The sequence below is a fragment of the Podarcis raffonei genome, chromosome 6 (genome assembly GCF_027172205.1).
Source record: "Podarcis raffonei isolate rPodRaf1 chromosome 6, rPodRaf1.pri, whole genome shotgun sequence".
Lineage (NCBI taxonomy): Eukaryota > Metazoa > Chordata > Lepidosauria > Squamata > Lacertidae > Podarcis > Podarcis raffonei.
In genome coordinates, this window is record NC_070607.1 from 52,347,641 (window position 1) to 52,362,258 (window position 14,618).

At 48.4% G+C, this 14,618-nt stretch overlaps 1 protein-coding gene across 2 annotated transcripts in view; it reads right to left on the minus strand.

Annotated features, from left to right (window-relative positions):
* Nucleotides 1-14,618, minus strand: part of CELSR2 (cadherin EGF LAG seven-pass G-type receptor 2) — a 110,913-nt gene that overhangs the window by 11,259 nt on the left and 85,036 nt on the right. For both annotated transcript variants that reach the window (XM_053392861.1, XM_053392860.1), the window contains exons 14-30: nucleotides 13,336-13,456; nucleotides 11,599-11,782; nucleotides 10,761-10,862; nucleotides 10,302-10,396; nucleotides 9,495-9,704; nucleotides 8,132-8,315; nucleotides 6,647-6,790; nucleotides 6,178-6,355; nucleotides 5,520-5,687; nucleotides 5,263-5,389; nucleotides 4,890-5,090; nucleotides 4,524-4,698; nucleotides 4,075-4,187; nucleotides 3,084-3,163; nucleotides 2,421-2,547; nucleotides 1,695-1,817; nucleotides 499-629 (exon numbers count right to left, since the gene is read on the minus strand). In XM_053392861.1, the coding sequence (XP_053248836.1) occupies nucleotides 499-629; nucleotides 1,695-1,817; nucleotides 2,421-2,547; nucleotides 3,084-3,163; nucleotides 4,075-4,187; nucleotides 4,524-4,698; nucleotides 4,890-5,090; nucleotides 5,263-5,389; nucleotides 5,520-5,687; nucleotides 6,178-6,355; nucleotides 6,647-6,790; nucleotides 8,132-8,315; nucleotides 9,495-9,704; nucleotides 10,302-10,396; nucleotides 10,761-10,862; nucleotides 11,599-11,782; nucleotides 13,336-13,456 (2,463 nt within the window). The remainder of the gene's footprint in view (nucleotides 1-498; nucleotides 630-1,694; nucleotides 1,818-2,420; nucleotides 2,548-3,083; nucleotides 3,164-4,074; nucleotides 4,188-4,523; nucleotides 4,699-4,889; nucleotides 5,091-5,262; nucleotides 5,390-5,519; nucleotides 5,688-6,177; nucleotides 6,356-6,646; nucleotides 6,791-8,131; nucleotides 8,316-9,494; nucleotides 9,705-10,301; nucleotides 10,397-10,760; nucleotides 10,863-11,598; nucleotides 11,783-13,335; nucleotides 13,457-14,618) is intronic.

Sequence of the window (14,618 nt, forward strand, 5' to 3'; positions counted from 1 at the left end):
TGTACACCATGTTCCTGTGAGTGTTGAGCATATTCACCTTGAGGGCAAGAAAGACTTGCATCATCAACATTATAAAAAAGCAAAAGGCCCTCGAGGCATGCCTTTGCTCATGTCAGTGACAAGCGGTTCAGAAAAGGAGTTCTCAAGTGGCTGTCCCTTATTCTGACTTCAGCAATCCAGAAGGAACACTATTTGCTCTGTTCTCCCCTGAGTGATCAACATCAAGAAACAGCCTCAAACTAAAATCCTTAGTACAGCAAAAAGAGAGACAGAGAGGCAAGCCTCAAAAGAGCAAGGAAGAGGCAAGCCTCAGCAGAAACTCTCCTTGAGGTCATAAGAATTCAGTTTAGTGAGTAGTTCTAGGAAGGTAACATCTCACGAACTGTTGCTCTGAAATGGCAACAGGCATACTACCTACCGCCTCTGCCCAATATTAATTCTTCCCACCCTATTTTCACATATCCATTGTGCAATGAAGGGCCCTGGAAGTGGAATTACCTGAGCACAAAAGGGATGTAGCTGTGCTGACTCTTGCCGGAGCGGACAGTGCTGTGCAAGGAACCAGTGGAGTCTCCAAAGGGCGTGTGGTACAGCTGCCCATCAACATAGGTGCTGTTGCAGTTATAAGCCTGGTGAGAGAACACTGTGATCAGAGGAGAGAAAACCCTAAGAGCAGCAGAGAGGCAGGAACTGCCTCCCCTTGTATATATCTCCTTTCTTCTCAGCAAATGCATTCCAGAGCTGGGAGTCTTTTCCCCCACCTGTGCTGCCCCTATCATTAGGCAGAGTGAGGTGGCCACCGCAGACAGCTGAAAGGCCAGCACATTGTTGCTTTTGAATAGTATGCTTGCTGTCAGGGAAGGGAAGAGGCCCATGTGAGGATTTCTGCTTCAGGTGTCAGCTCTTAAAAGGGCCAACCCTTAAAACTGTGAAGACAGGGATGAAAGGTGATGCCTGGTGAAAACCTCAGAAGTCTGTGGACTGGAGGTTGTGTACAATTTCCAGTGGCAGTGCCGTATATCACTCACACTTCTTCTACATGGCTAGCAATAGCAGAATAAATCCGGCAAAGCAAGCAAATACCTTCACATTTACTTAATTGCATTGATTCATGTAGGTTGCCAAATCCAGCTTCTTTTCTTGGCATAGAATTGGAATCTGATTCACTTTTTCTTTTAATAACAGAACACACAACTAGCATGGCTGCATTTGCCTGGTATGATAAACCGTGGTTTGATCATGATAGGAATAATAAGCCTAGTGCCCTCCCAACCTGGGCCTATGCATTCTGCCCTCTCCTTCTTCAGTACAGCCACAATGAGGAATGACAAAGTGTTTACTTCTGTAGTTTGTGGCTTCTTCCAAACCCAACAAACCGGCTATCTTAACTTTGGTTTGTTTAAAACAAATCAGCCACAAACCATGAACTAAGATTAGTCAAAATTTAGGGTTAGTCAATGATTAATTGAAACTGTAAATGAAAGCTTCAAATTTGCTCCTTGTGGATGTACTAGAGGAGAAGAGGGGATAAGTGTGTAAGCCTGAGGTTTGCCTAGGATTCCTCCCATCAAGCTAAACCACAGTTTATTATGATGTCCAAATGCATGCTATAGAACACTGCCTGGTCATACATACTGATTTTCACTGTTCCTTGCTTAAACGGCTACTGGGTTGCCACTTCCTCAAACACTCACCGCTGTCAAGGTAGATTTGGTGGTGAATGTGGGGTCTGTGCCATGCTTCTTGCCACAACTAGATTTGAGAGCCTTCCTCACTTCTTTGCACAAGAGGACACAGAGGATGAAGATTAAGGGCCCCTGTGGAAGAAACCAAACAGATCACAAGTCTTGACTGTCTTATCCTGGAATATCCCAGCCTGCATTCAGGCAAGCATCAACAGCATCAAGGGGAAGCCCGTCACTTATTCCCACCTTCCATCCCAAATGGCATCGCTGTTCTCTTCCCATCTGTTTCTTCTGACTCACAAAAGCAAAGAGTAGCACTTTCCTTCAAAAACATGCTCAAAAGCATGATATCCAAAGTTTGCACTGGACGCCACAAAATCCAGTCAGGGTTTCATTAGGCCGATATGGATGAATCAATACAGATGTAAACAATTTCTATACGGATAATTATTGCTGTTTTTCTTAAATAGCACCTCATTTATATAATTCATGTGTTAGCTTGGAGGGGGAAATGCGGAAAAAAAAAATCTACTTTAAGCAAAGCTAGAGATCAGTCCTTTGGGTGAAAGATCATATTCCAAGCTAGCATCTTCCTCATGACTTAAGCACAACAGAAGTGATTTCTAGTGTGTGCGTGGAATCTAGTAATACCACTGGACCAACATGACTGATCTTGGGAGATTTCCCACCAGCTCCTCCCCCCCCCCCCGAGTCTCTGCCTGGTGCCCACCATACCTGGAGGCAGTTGAAGCCAGCAAAGAGGTAGTGGAAAAGGATGGCATCGCTGTTGACAGACAGCAGGGCCAGCAGCCAGGTGATGCTGATCAGCAGCAGGGAGACAAAGCCTGAGCGCAGGCCGGAGCTGCAATGAAGAAGGAGCACAGTCAGTGGGGTCTCTCCCACACAGCCCCCATGGGACTATGTCCACGGCCACATGCCATCCCTGGTCCCCAGCAACATGCTCTTCACAGGGATCCCATGTGCCAAAAGCTGTGGGGCACTCTTGGCTTTGCCATATCAGTTCTAGGCTTTATGGAGAAGGATTATGCAGTGCTCTCAAGAATACTGGAAGTATCAAGGCTGGGTTGGGTGTGACAGTGGGTGGCCGTCAACAAAGGGGGGAAATGACTTGGCCAGAGTTCTGTAGGAAGTGAAAGGGCGGCACAAAGTGCTGTATGCAGAGGATGAGGAAGGGGGAACAGGATTTTGCAGCTGGGAGAAAGCAGTGTGGCGAAGGCAGCAGCGGACATGGCACAGCAGTGGGGGGAAAGCACATGGCAGCAGAAGCAGCAGAGATGACCAAGCAATGGAATCAAGTGGCAAGACAGTGCAGGAGACACACAGGAAGATGGTGATGTGCCTTTATTGTGGTGGAGCAAGAGCAATGCTAAGACTCACACTGTCCCCTTCTTCTCAAAACCCTGTTGCTGAGCAGCACAAGTGGCCTTGGTGGCCAGGATGTAGAGGAAGACACTCATCTGTGAGGAGAGAGAGGGGAAAGGTTAGCACCAGCTCTCTTTCCAGCCAATCCAAGGTCCTCCCTCAAACCCGGACTATTCCCATGCCATTAGAATCAGGATCAGCTCCATTTCTTGAGAATGCTCTGGGCTTCCCCGTTTTGCAAAGATTAGCTCTCTCCCTGTATGATGGTGCTGGGGGTGGGTGGGGGGACATCTCCAAAGGGGAAAGAGGATTATAAAACTAGACAGCCTCTCTACCCATGGCTGGGGCAAAACTAAACACAGATTGGAGGATCTGGATCCCACCTCCTCCAGCTCCTCTTTTTCTCTATTTACAGGAGGGGTGGGGAACGGTATGTGGCTGGCAAGCCAGACACTGACAGCTGAGCATCGTCCACCTGTCAGTCACCTGCTGTTACGAAGCTAGACAGCAAAGGAAGTGCCCTTCCCAAACAGAGTTTGAAGCAGGTACTGCTGGTCAGCTGATTGGAGGTGCCTGCAAAACTTAGCTATGGGCAGGGATCAGCTCCAGTGTGGAACTCAGCTGGGAGCCCCTGAGTGGAACCAATCCCAGTGGGGGCTTGCATTCAATTCCACATTTACAAGGCACCAAATGCAAGCTGGTCAAGGAGCAACCAGGAACACACACAAAACCATTCCTGTGCAGCCAGGTCTATAACTGCCCTCACATTTGACACCACATCTGACATCAGGTGTGGGGCATGGGGTGGGAGAGGCTTGGGAAAAGTGGGTCAATTTACAGCCCTCCCTAATTAGGGTCCACAGGTTCTGCAACAGTGATTTAGTCCTTTTCCCAGAGCATCAGAATGGTCCTATACTTGCCCCCGTAAGGTCAGGCAACTTCTCTTTGATGGTATATTTACATTTGCTTTTCCCTCCACCAGCCCCTTGTATCTCTCTCTACTCACCGCAACAGCAAAAACAATGGGTCCAGCGAAGCTCCAAATCAGTGTATCATAGATGGAGAGCCAGCAGAAGTCTGGGTTCCCATAGCCTTCAGGGTCCAGGCCCACAGCAAGTCCTAAGCAAGGATGCCATGCAGAACCATCAGAAGAGTAAGAGGAAGCATTTAATCACAGTCAGATAAATAGCTCACAGCCAAAATAGCAGGAACTAGAACTGAAATGCACCAATACAGCTCGGCCTGCAGCCAGTCCATCTCAGCCCTAACCCTGTTTTAGGCCAGGCTTCTCTGGCTATGATCTGGCCTCAGCTGCTCACCGCAGAGCGGGCAGGGCAGAGCCACTTGCCCCCACCTCCTGCTTTCCAAACTAAGGCTTCACAAAGGGATGCTGAGGCCTCGGAGTGGTCAGGATGGCCCTGAGCTAAGAGATGTTGTGTCTGCTTTGCGCCCCACCTGTGATGAATGCTGGCACGCCCCATCCAACCATGTAGTAGAAGCGCATGGGGCCGTAGTTGATATCGCGCACCTCGCTCAGCATGCGGTAGATGTGCAGCGCTTCCAGCAGCGCCCAGGCAAAGGTGCACATGTACAAGAAGTGCAGCAGGATGGCAATGACTGTGCAGGCAAACTGGCAAGGGAAGAGAGAAGGGAAAGCGGTTAGGAGACACCAGGTTGGCACCAGCAGCCATTAACAGTGGGCTCCCCACCCACGATGGAGATCACACCTATGGCAGCGACCGGAATCATGGCTCTGGCCTATTGAGCTGAGCTTCTTCTTGCCCCCACAGCTTCCCACCCCACCCCACCCCAGGAGCTCACTGGCAGGTCAGCCTGATTGATGCCAAGCAGGAAGATGAGCTCAGAGAGGAACAGGGCCACCACAAGGTTCTTGCGAATGCTTTGCTGGTTGGATCGCAGGGACCGCAGGCCAGCCAGGAAGAGGAACGTGAGCAAGAGGCTGCCCAGCGTCACAGCAATGGAGGCGTAGGTTATGGTCTTCAGGGGCAGGATCTCACCATTCTGGGGGGGAGAGAGAGAGGGAGTGGGTCTCAATGGACACATAAGAAAGATGATTTAGCAATGAGATCATGTTCTACCACCCTTGTGAGGCAGGAGCCTTATCCCCATCACAATCCCACCCCTCTTCCTTCAGGTCATCTCCTGGAGATGAGCCCATGATTGCCTCTCTCACCTCTCTGCGAGAAATGTCCATCAGCACAGCAAAGCTGGTCATGTGGTTACACTGGCAGCTGACATGGGTCTCGTTCCTGAAGACAACCTCACAGCCTTTGGCTGACCAGCCACCAGTCCCACTGACCCTGGGAAAACAGAAAAGTCAGGGTCAAGCCGCCAGCCTTAGGGTGTCACTGAGTGCCTCTCCCCCAACCCCCACCCCCAGCCCGACATCCTTCATCACCCAGGCCTTGTTGTCTGGGCAGTGGGACTCACAGAATGGAGTGGTTCCAGAAGACGCAGATAGGTTTGGTCCGCTCCTCAGTTTCCAGCAGCCGGAACTGCACCGTGATGGGCTTCTCAAGCGCCCGCTGCATCAGGGCATCGTTGTCATGGATGCTGATGCTCACCACTGGGGTGTTGATGATGGGCCGCTTGGGGACTCTGTGAGGACACATGGCACACATTGAACCACATCCCTGTTTCCTACATGGGCCTGTGAAGTGGCCCATAATACAAAATAACAACAAAAACAGTGTGAGAGCCCTGCTCCCTATTTAAACCACAAGCACTGGAAATCATCTGCATGGTCAGAGGTGGGAGACATTTATCTTACTGAGGGTCGCATTCTCATCCAGACAACCTTCTGGGGGCCAGAGAGAGAGAGAAATCACAGAAATCCATCTCCCCTCCAACCATGCAAGTAAGAGGCATTATCAGAGTTCAGTGACACATTCCCGTCAGGCAAAAATACTCAAAGAGAGTGTGATGCAGGGCCAGTGAGGGCGTCTGGCCTAGCAAGAGTGGGAATGGCTGAGGAGAAGGTGTGCCCTGAAGAGAGTGCCAAGGGCCCAAGAGAGAGGCCTGGAGAGCCACATTTGACCCCTGGGACTGAGGTTTCCCACCTTCGTGCTTAGTTGGCAGTATATGTTACCTCAGGCTCCGTTTATCTGTGTCATACTGCTCTGGAAGCAGACCAGCCAGTGTGCGATAGATGATCACACTGGCAATGGCCTGTCCCTCGTTCAGATCTGGGTGCCTCTTCTGTCTTGTCATCAGGGCAGGTTCTTCTTCCTCACCAGGGAGATGCTTGGCATTGGCCATAGAAGGTTCTGGAAAGTGAGCATGAGACATTGAGTGAGATATTAACTTTGCCTCAGAAGCAGGCCAAGTCAGGCTGGATCCTCTATATTTTATTTCCAGAATTTATAGACTGCTTTTCTGCACAAAATCACCCAAAGAAGAGCTCTAGTTATCTTGAGGGGAATCTTCCATGGACTTACTGGACTCACCACCGCCTGTCGAAAAGGGATGTCCTGTTAAAGAAAGCCCTACAAATGGCCCACTGTCCCCAACCCTTTCTAGAAAGCCAAGAAATGTTTGTTCCCAAGCCTATAACTTACGTTTGCTCTCTGGAGCTTTGAAGACACTTTCAGGCAGGATGACTGTAGTCTCTAGGTCTGCAGGTTTCTCACCTCGGAGTGCCTCATAGTGAGGCAGCTTGGCGCCAGCAAAGTTCATCTTCTCCAGCCTCACCACAGAAATAACTGCCAAAAAAAAATGCAAAAGCTTCTTATCATTAGGCAAGCCAGCTGAATGTCAATTTGCAGCTTAGGCTGGAGATGCAGGCATCTTCCTTCCTTCCAACCCCAAATTTATGACTACTGACCTATTACTCCCAACATTTCACACGAGCCCCAACAAATTTTCCCATGAGTACCAACTCTAGACTTTGGGCCAAAAAAATCATAAGATTTCAAACCATAAGACAAGAAGTAAAGCACATAATCAGAGTGTCTGTTCATAGTAACAGTGGCTAACAACAGGGCTCTCTCTGAAACCACCTCACATGTTAAATGAATGTATAAGGGAGCTAGGAGGCCAAGCTGTGTAGCTGGCAGCTGGAACAGGTGGAGATTAGAGCGGTTATAGTTACGTTGTTTTGCTTACTGTGACCTCATTTTGAATTAATGTTTACAAAAACCTGTTTGGCTCAAAGTCTGTTGCATATTTGCATTGGTGTTAGGGTCGCAATATTTAGTTGATTCACTGATTAGGTGAATTGATTAAAAAAACAAAAAAGGTATCCTTTATTCAACAGGAAACATCTTAAAAATAATAATAATGATCGGCTTTTTCAATAGAAGAATGCACAGAAATGGTTACAAGCAAGTATCTTCTTACAAGAGAGATGGGGAGCTTGTGGCCTTTCTGCTGGTGATGGACAGCAACAACTCATCCGCCCCAAACAACATGCCCAATGGTTAGGGATGGTGTGAGCTGTTGGTTGATGGCGCCTAGAGGGGTACACCCCTTCATGGATCACTGCCTTGCCGTGGCGAAGGGGCTTGAAGAACTCAGAGAAGCTATGAACTATGCCGAGCAGGGCACCCAAGATGAACAGGTCATAGTGGAGAGTTTTGACCAAACGTGATCCACCTGGAGGAGGAACCGGCAAGCCACTCCAGTATCCTTGCCAAGAAAACTCCATGGACAAAGACAACAGGCATATAAAAGTTTTGACTAAACTGCGGGAGGTAGTGGAGGACAGAGGTGCCTGGCGTGCTCTGGTCCATGGGGTCACGAAGAGTCGGACACGACTAAACGACTAAACAACAACAACAACAAGAGGGGTACAGGTGCTACATCTCTGTCTTAAAGTAAGCATTCCCTCTCTCACACAGAGGGAAATGCCTCTTCTAAAAGTCTGCCTGCCACACGCAAACATCATCACAAGTACTGTACAATTATTCAGTAGCACTTCCTTATTCACCTGCAAATGTATGCATACTTAACTGATGGCCTCATCAACTGAAATGCATACAATTAGTCGATTTGCAAAGATTCCTTTCATTGGGAAACAGCCCTAATGGCTATCATGCTCTCACCGATGTTGGGTGTGATTATGGTGAAGGGGTTCAGGTACGTCTTGCGCATGTTCTGGGCCAGAGTGCTGGCGTAATCTTCAAAATTCTTGAGCAGCTGTGCCGTGCCACCCTCTGACTGCTGGATCAGCTCCCAGTGGCGCTTGTTGCCATTGTCCAGCAGGGTGCTTCCCACCTTGAGCAGGTTCTGCAGGGCCAAAGGAAAGCACAATGAGAGCTGCAAAAGTGGTGTGTAGTTCCTTCTGTGGGCAGGACGGAGGATTGACCGCGGCCAAGCAGCTGCAAGAGCACCATCACAGGGCAGCTTGCCCGTTCCTGGGATTCCCATGCCAAGGGACAAGCAGCTGTCTTGGTGCTCACAATGTTTGTGGCCTTTGAGAGCCTAGTGGAACCAAGAAAGTGATCTTCACCTGCAGTGGCAGCTGATGCCCACTGGGACTGGTAGGGCATAAAACAGGAAAGTCAACACTCAGTGAAGCCAGAAGCTAATGACAGACAGAGCCAATGATTCCAGCTTTGTCCTCATGCTTTACCCTGCTGAGTTCTACAAAGGCAACACAAAGACCGAGGAGGACGGCCAGTGTCATCTCATGGACTGGTAAAAAATAAGAAGATAGGTAGGTGGGTGGGTGCTAGTGAGGGAAAATTGAGTTTGGTGGAACAGTACCTCAATTGCCCATAAGCATCAGCCTCCCCTGCTCACCTGAGGATTTGGCTTTGCAACTGGATCTGCTTGGGATTGCCCCATATTGCACCCCTTGCCAGCTGAGATGCAGGCCAGTGTAATTCTCGGTCTTGATTATGACATATGAAAGCCATGGGGTCATAGGTAAGAGCAGGTTGCTCCAAACTCAAATGATGCAAAGAGTCACATTTCATCCAAGCTGAACTGACCTTCTCCAGCATTTTCCAAGTGCAACACTGAGCAACTTGGTTCTCCCAAAGGTGCAGCAGGATACTCGTCATCTGCTGACCCGCTTGCTTTGGGAGCCCCTTCTCAAGAAGAGCCTGCTGGATCAGGCCAATGGCCCATCTAGTCCAGCACCCTATTCACTCACAGTGGCCACCCAGAGGCCTGTGGGAAGCCTGTGAGCAGGACATGAGCACAAGAGCACTTTCCCCTCCTGCAGATTGCAGAAAGTGGTACTTAGAAGCATCACTGACTGCAGCCATGAAGGCAGAGCACAGCCATCCTGCCTAGATGCCCTTGATAGACCAGGCAGGCACCATCACAGCAGCTTTCTGGCACTGCAGCAACTACAACAAAACCTATTCCGTGTTTTGCCTGTCCTTTCTGATCTTGTGTGTCCCTTTGCCGTGACTTTCACAGTTATAGCCTCGTGGGAACTTGAGCCTATGGGTTTACCTCTGTGAAGTGCACGTCCTGTGTTGCAGCCAAGCCAAAGCCTTCTTGGGTGCTTTCATGCTTCAGGAGCTGAGCTGAGAGTTGATAGGCCACCTTGATGTCACTGCCAAAGAAGCTGGCCGTGTTCTGCGTGGCGTTGCGAAGCTGGAGAGCCACCCGCTGAGACTGCTCCGTGTCCAAGATGGACTCGTTCCGCCACAACCTCTGGGCCTACTCAGCAAGGAAGAGAAAGGCACTCAGAAACCGGATCACAGACCAAATGCAGTCCCCAGGCTACTTCAATCTCAGCTCCTAAGTGCAAGAGATAGTGAGAACCATAACCCTGTAGGGTGGTTGTCCAGGCTGGGCTGACACTGTGTCACTCCAAGCACTGAATGAAGCGCTTGTCACACCATTCAGCATCCCAGAAACCTGTGCTTTCAAGATTTTAGCTCTTTTGGCTGTAAGATAAGCATGGAAATTAGAGGATGATGCAGGGTGAAACCTCCAAAGCTAGAAGGGGCTTGCTGTGGTCAGGAGGTGGAGCATCAGTGCTCTACATAGGTCCTAAACCTTCACAAAATCGAAGAGAATTAGAATCAGTTATGCCAAAGATGTAAGCATATACCCATTGTAAATTTTGCTATAGCTTTTCGCAATGTGGAAAAACATGTTACAGTGGGTTACCTTGCTTAATTTGCTCAGGCCTCAGATATGTGCTAGCTTGGTACAGGTTAGAGAGTTGGTAGGTGCATTTGCCTGCAGAGCATATGCAATTCTGGTGGTTGCGAGAGCAAAGAAAATGTAGAGGGAGGAAAGCACACTTACAAAACCCTTGAGAGCTGCAAAAGTCAGCGAGGTGCAGTTGAAGAGGTTGGGTGCCAGCCAGCCCTTGTGTTCATCGCAGTGGCGCACAGCAGTGCCTATGGGGCAGCAGGAGGGAAGGGTGAGTTGTGCACATCCAACACAGAGGACTCTGGCCCACATGTCACAATACATTTGTTTGCTTCTAAGGGGCCATCGGACTCTTTGCTGTTGCTTTGCTACTATAGACGAACGCAGCTACACCTCTGAAATTTGCAAACACTCTTTTGTATCTAAGCAGACAGGCTGGTTCTTTCTTTCTTCCTTTTTTAAGCTAAGCATGTGGCACACAGGGAACCCTTGACCAGAAGCAACACAGACCTCCTTGGTGCCGAAGGGTGCTTGGTTCATGCAAGGCTTATGCGGAACTCAAACTGCCCACCCCACATCCACACAATATACGTATCAAAGGTGCTTCATTACCGACAGATCCTCTGGGGCAAGGTGCAGCTGCAGGCAAGCCAAAGCGGGTGCGTGGCCACCAAATGTTTGCTTCGATGGCACGTGGGCAGCTATCATAATTCACTGCAAAGGGGGAAAGCAATAATTTGTGAGCAGGGATTTCCTTTCCATGCAAACTCACTGTGGCTCTTCAATGAAGCATGTAGGAGATAGTCTGGACGTCATACTCTTGCAAATGTTTGGGGCGCTCATATGTTTGGGGCAGAGAAGCATGAGCAACGAGGAATCCTGGGTCATTAAGGAAATAACAACCCACTTCTGAGATAATTGATTGTGCTGCGATTCCTTACTGTGTTAATGAATTGTCATGTTTAGAGCAAATTGTTTGTTTGTATTGAATCTGAGTGCATCAAGAGAAGATTAGGGCAGAATGTGATAATGATGATGAAAACTGGAGGCAATGAAAAATGACAATGACCTTGTAGAACTAGAGCTGAATCCATCTCCTCACTTCATCCAGGCAGCCCTTAGCCGAAGGGGTGGCTAACCTGTAGCCCTCCAGGTATTCTTGGATTGCAACTTCCACCATTGCTGACCACTGGCAGTGCTGCCTGGGGCTGATGGAAGCTGGAGTCCAACAACATTTAGGAGTGGATGATCACAGGTTCCCCCTCATTGCCCCAGTCACTCAATGAACAGCAGCCAGGGAACACCTTTCACGGAAGGCAGACGGATAAGTAACATCACTTGTCCAGTCCCACAACATGGCCAGAGATTTGGCTTAGCAACCTCTTCCCTGCTTCAGCTCAGCAACGGAATTCCGCTCTACTCAGCCCGTGCTCAAGGAGTTACTGCTGACCTTCACAGCCATTGGTGGAGACTTCTGCAAAGGGGTTGTCGCAGCGGTCACATCGGCGCCCAATCACGCCCGGTTTGCAGGAGCACTGCCCAGTCTCAGCGTCACAAGTGCGAGAGAGAGAGCCTGTGGCGTAGCATTCACAGAGCAAGCACATGCCACTGTCCCCTGGTCGATAGTGGTTCTCCTACGGAACAACAAGAAGGCATGTAAGTCCCAAGGAGCAGGGTAGAAGATTCTCTGTAGCTCAAGAGCAGTCTACAAATCTCCTGGCTAACCCAGCACCTAATCCCTCTCCCAAAACCTCTTTAGAGTCAACAGCAGTTTATTTTATTTTATTTAGCATATTTATAATCCACTGGATCAAAGAGCTCTCTAAGCAGTATGCAAATAAAACTGCAGACAGAATACAGCTAAAATCTACAAACCAATTAAAAAACAAATGAAGATAAACCCAATAAAACTTTAAAAACAAAGGTAACCACTTCTTTTTTTTTGAAAACATATAAGCTGAAGCTAATTATTCTCCAACTGGCTTGCCAGATGCAGCTTTGCCACGCTGGCCACGTGACCCGGAAGTGTCTCCGGACAGCGCTGGCCCCTGGCCTCTTAAGTGAGATGGGCGCACAACCCCAGAGTCTGTCAAGACTGGCCCGTACGGGCAGGGGTACCTTTACCTTTACCTTACTTCCTGCAATAAATTTTGCTTCCCATTAAAATAGTTCACTAACACAATTCACATACACTCACCAAGGATGGAAATTCCCAAGGTACTGTTATGATTACTACCAGTCAGCACTTTTTTTTGGGGGGGGTGCAGGGGGATGCATACCCCTAAACATTTTGTGAATCTTTGTACTTTTGTCCAATTACTGTATTTATTTTTCCCGATTAGAACTATAAAATGGTGGTTTTCTTGAGTCAAATTGAGAGTGCCCCTAAACATTTTTAAAGAAAAAAAGCACTGCTACCAGTCATTTCTAATCTAACTCACCCTCCTAACAATTCTGTGAGCTATGTTAGGCTGACAGGGAGAGAGAGAGAAAGGGGGGGGGAGTGGTTTACCTAGGACCACAGAATTAGCTTCTTGAAGCAGGAACCAGCTCCTGTCCCCTATCTCTTAATTTAGTGGTTTTCATACCACATTCAAGGGAACTCCAGAGTAGCTTGGAAGATTATCAGGATTTCTCAATTAGAATTGCCAGTCGTGCTGGGCAATGATCCATGCAAGACAACTGGGTCACCACAACTGCTCACCCCCTTCAGCAGAGATGGGGAACCTGTGGTCTCCATATGTTGTTGAAATCTAACTTCCATCAGCTCCAACCAGTCTGGCCAATGGTGAAGGGAGTTGTAGTTCATCAACACCTGGAGAGCCACAGGTTCCTCATCCCCTCTGTCCTACAGTGTGCAATTGTAAGGGGAAGTTGGGTGTCTTCTAAGTCAAACTCTCTCAATTCAAGAATGCTAACACCTGAGGCCCAATAAACATTGCCTGAAGCCCACATACTGTGTGCCAGAATCTTGTGCAATATGCTGGAGTTCCTCAGCAGACAAGTTTATTTGGAAAGATTTCTGAAGGAAGAATATTGAAAAGCCACTCTCCGAACTAAATAGTCATTTTCTGCCCATGGATGGAACAACTGCCCTGCCAACAGCTCCGATCCCTCTTCAGTCCTCCTTAAACCCCTGCTTGCAGCTCTAACCCCAACCGGGACCATCAAGTTAGGCAAGGCCCACCTTGCAGCGACACTCTCCGTTGGTTTTGTTGCAGTCAGGGTCAAATCCTTTGCCGACATCACAATTGCAGGGTCCGCATATAGGGTGCCCCCACCACCCCCGTGGGCAGGGCTGAGCAAGCCTGTCAGAGAGAGAGCACAGGGCCTGTTACAATCACACAACAAAAATAAGAACAAGTCCAGGCAGCAGCACCATATATGTGGGGGAGAACAGACGAGAGAGAGAGAGAGAGAGAGAGAGAGAGAGAGAGAGAGCGCTGCCAAGGACAAAAACAAATATGCATCCAATACTGAAAAGCCTACTTTGAGAAAAGTCTTGGAAACTAATTGTGCTTTGAGGGACAGACTTCAGGGGGTTACGATGTGTGGTGTTGCCTCTTTCAGGCACCATTCTTTAAATCTTCTGCTCCCATGTGGATGACGACAGTTGTCGTTGATGAAGAGTTTATGGCTCAATGTATGTAGGATTTCAACATATTTGCTTATATAGAGTCTTTTGTTGTTGCATCATACTATGCAAAGCAACCTCCCTGTCTTGCATAGATGCACAAATTGCACTGTCAGCTATGCGTACCTTCTGCACTCACCACCTAAACGCATGGCAAGACGGTCTCCTGCTTTTCATACCCAAAAAGCCCTTACTGCATCTACTACCTTCCCAGACTGAGAACATAGAAGCAAATATACACAATAACAGTGGGTGCACTCTCTACCAGTAGCAGCACCGGAAATAGCAAAATGTTGGAAATTAGGTGTGGGGCTCCTGGTATATGTGTGTATGGATTGTTGGGTTAGTGGGAAAAATTGACGTGTCAACTTCGTGGTGCCAAAGGGAAACTGGACCCATTATCGTTCTTTGTAACCTGGCAACCTTTTATCTTGTACATACATAAGGACAACCAAACTCGAAGACCACTGCAATCACAATCTTTGGAGAGACTTAACGAGAGTGAAATCATTGATTTGTTATGCTTTATGACATTTCCCTGTCAATGGAACAACCATCTAGTTGCATTTTGTTAAATGTGTTTGTTGATTTCTCAAAAATTCAACAAAAACAGTTCTTTTAAAAAGACTCTCCATTGGGTTGATCTTTCAGAGAAACCCGTTGGCACAGACTAATTTAGAAATATGCCCCCTCCGACTACAACTGCTTATTCACAGCACTTTCAGGTACAGAGACATATATCAATATCCTCCCCCCCACACCTGCAGCTCTTCAAGGATCCATTTAGACATGCACGCTGGGAGTTGTACACACCTATCAAAACAGTCGCACACCCA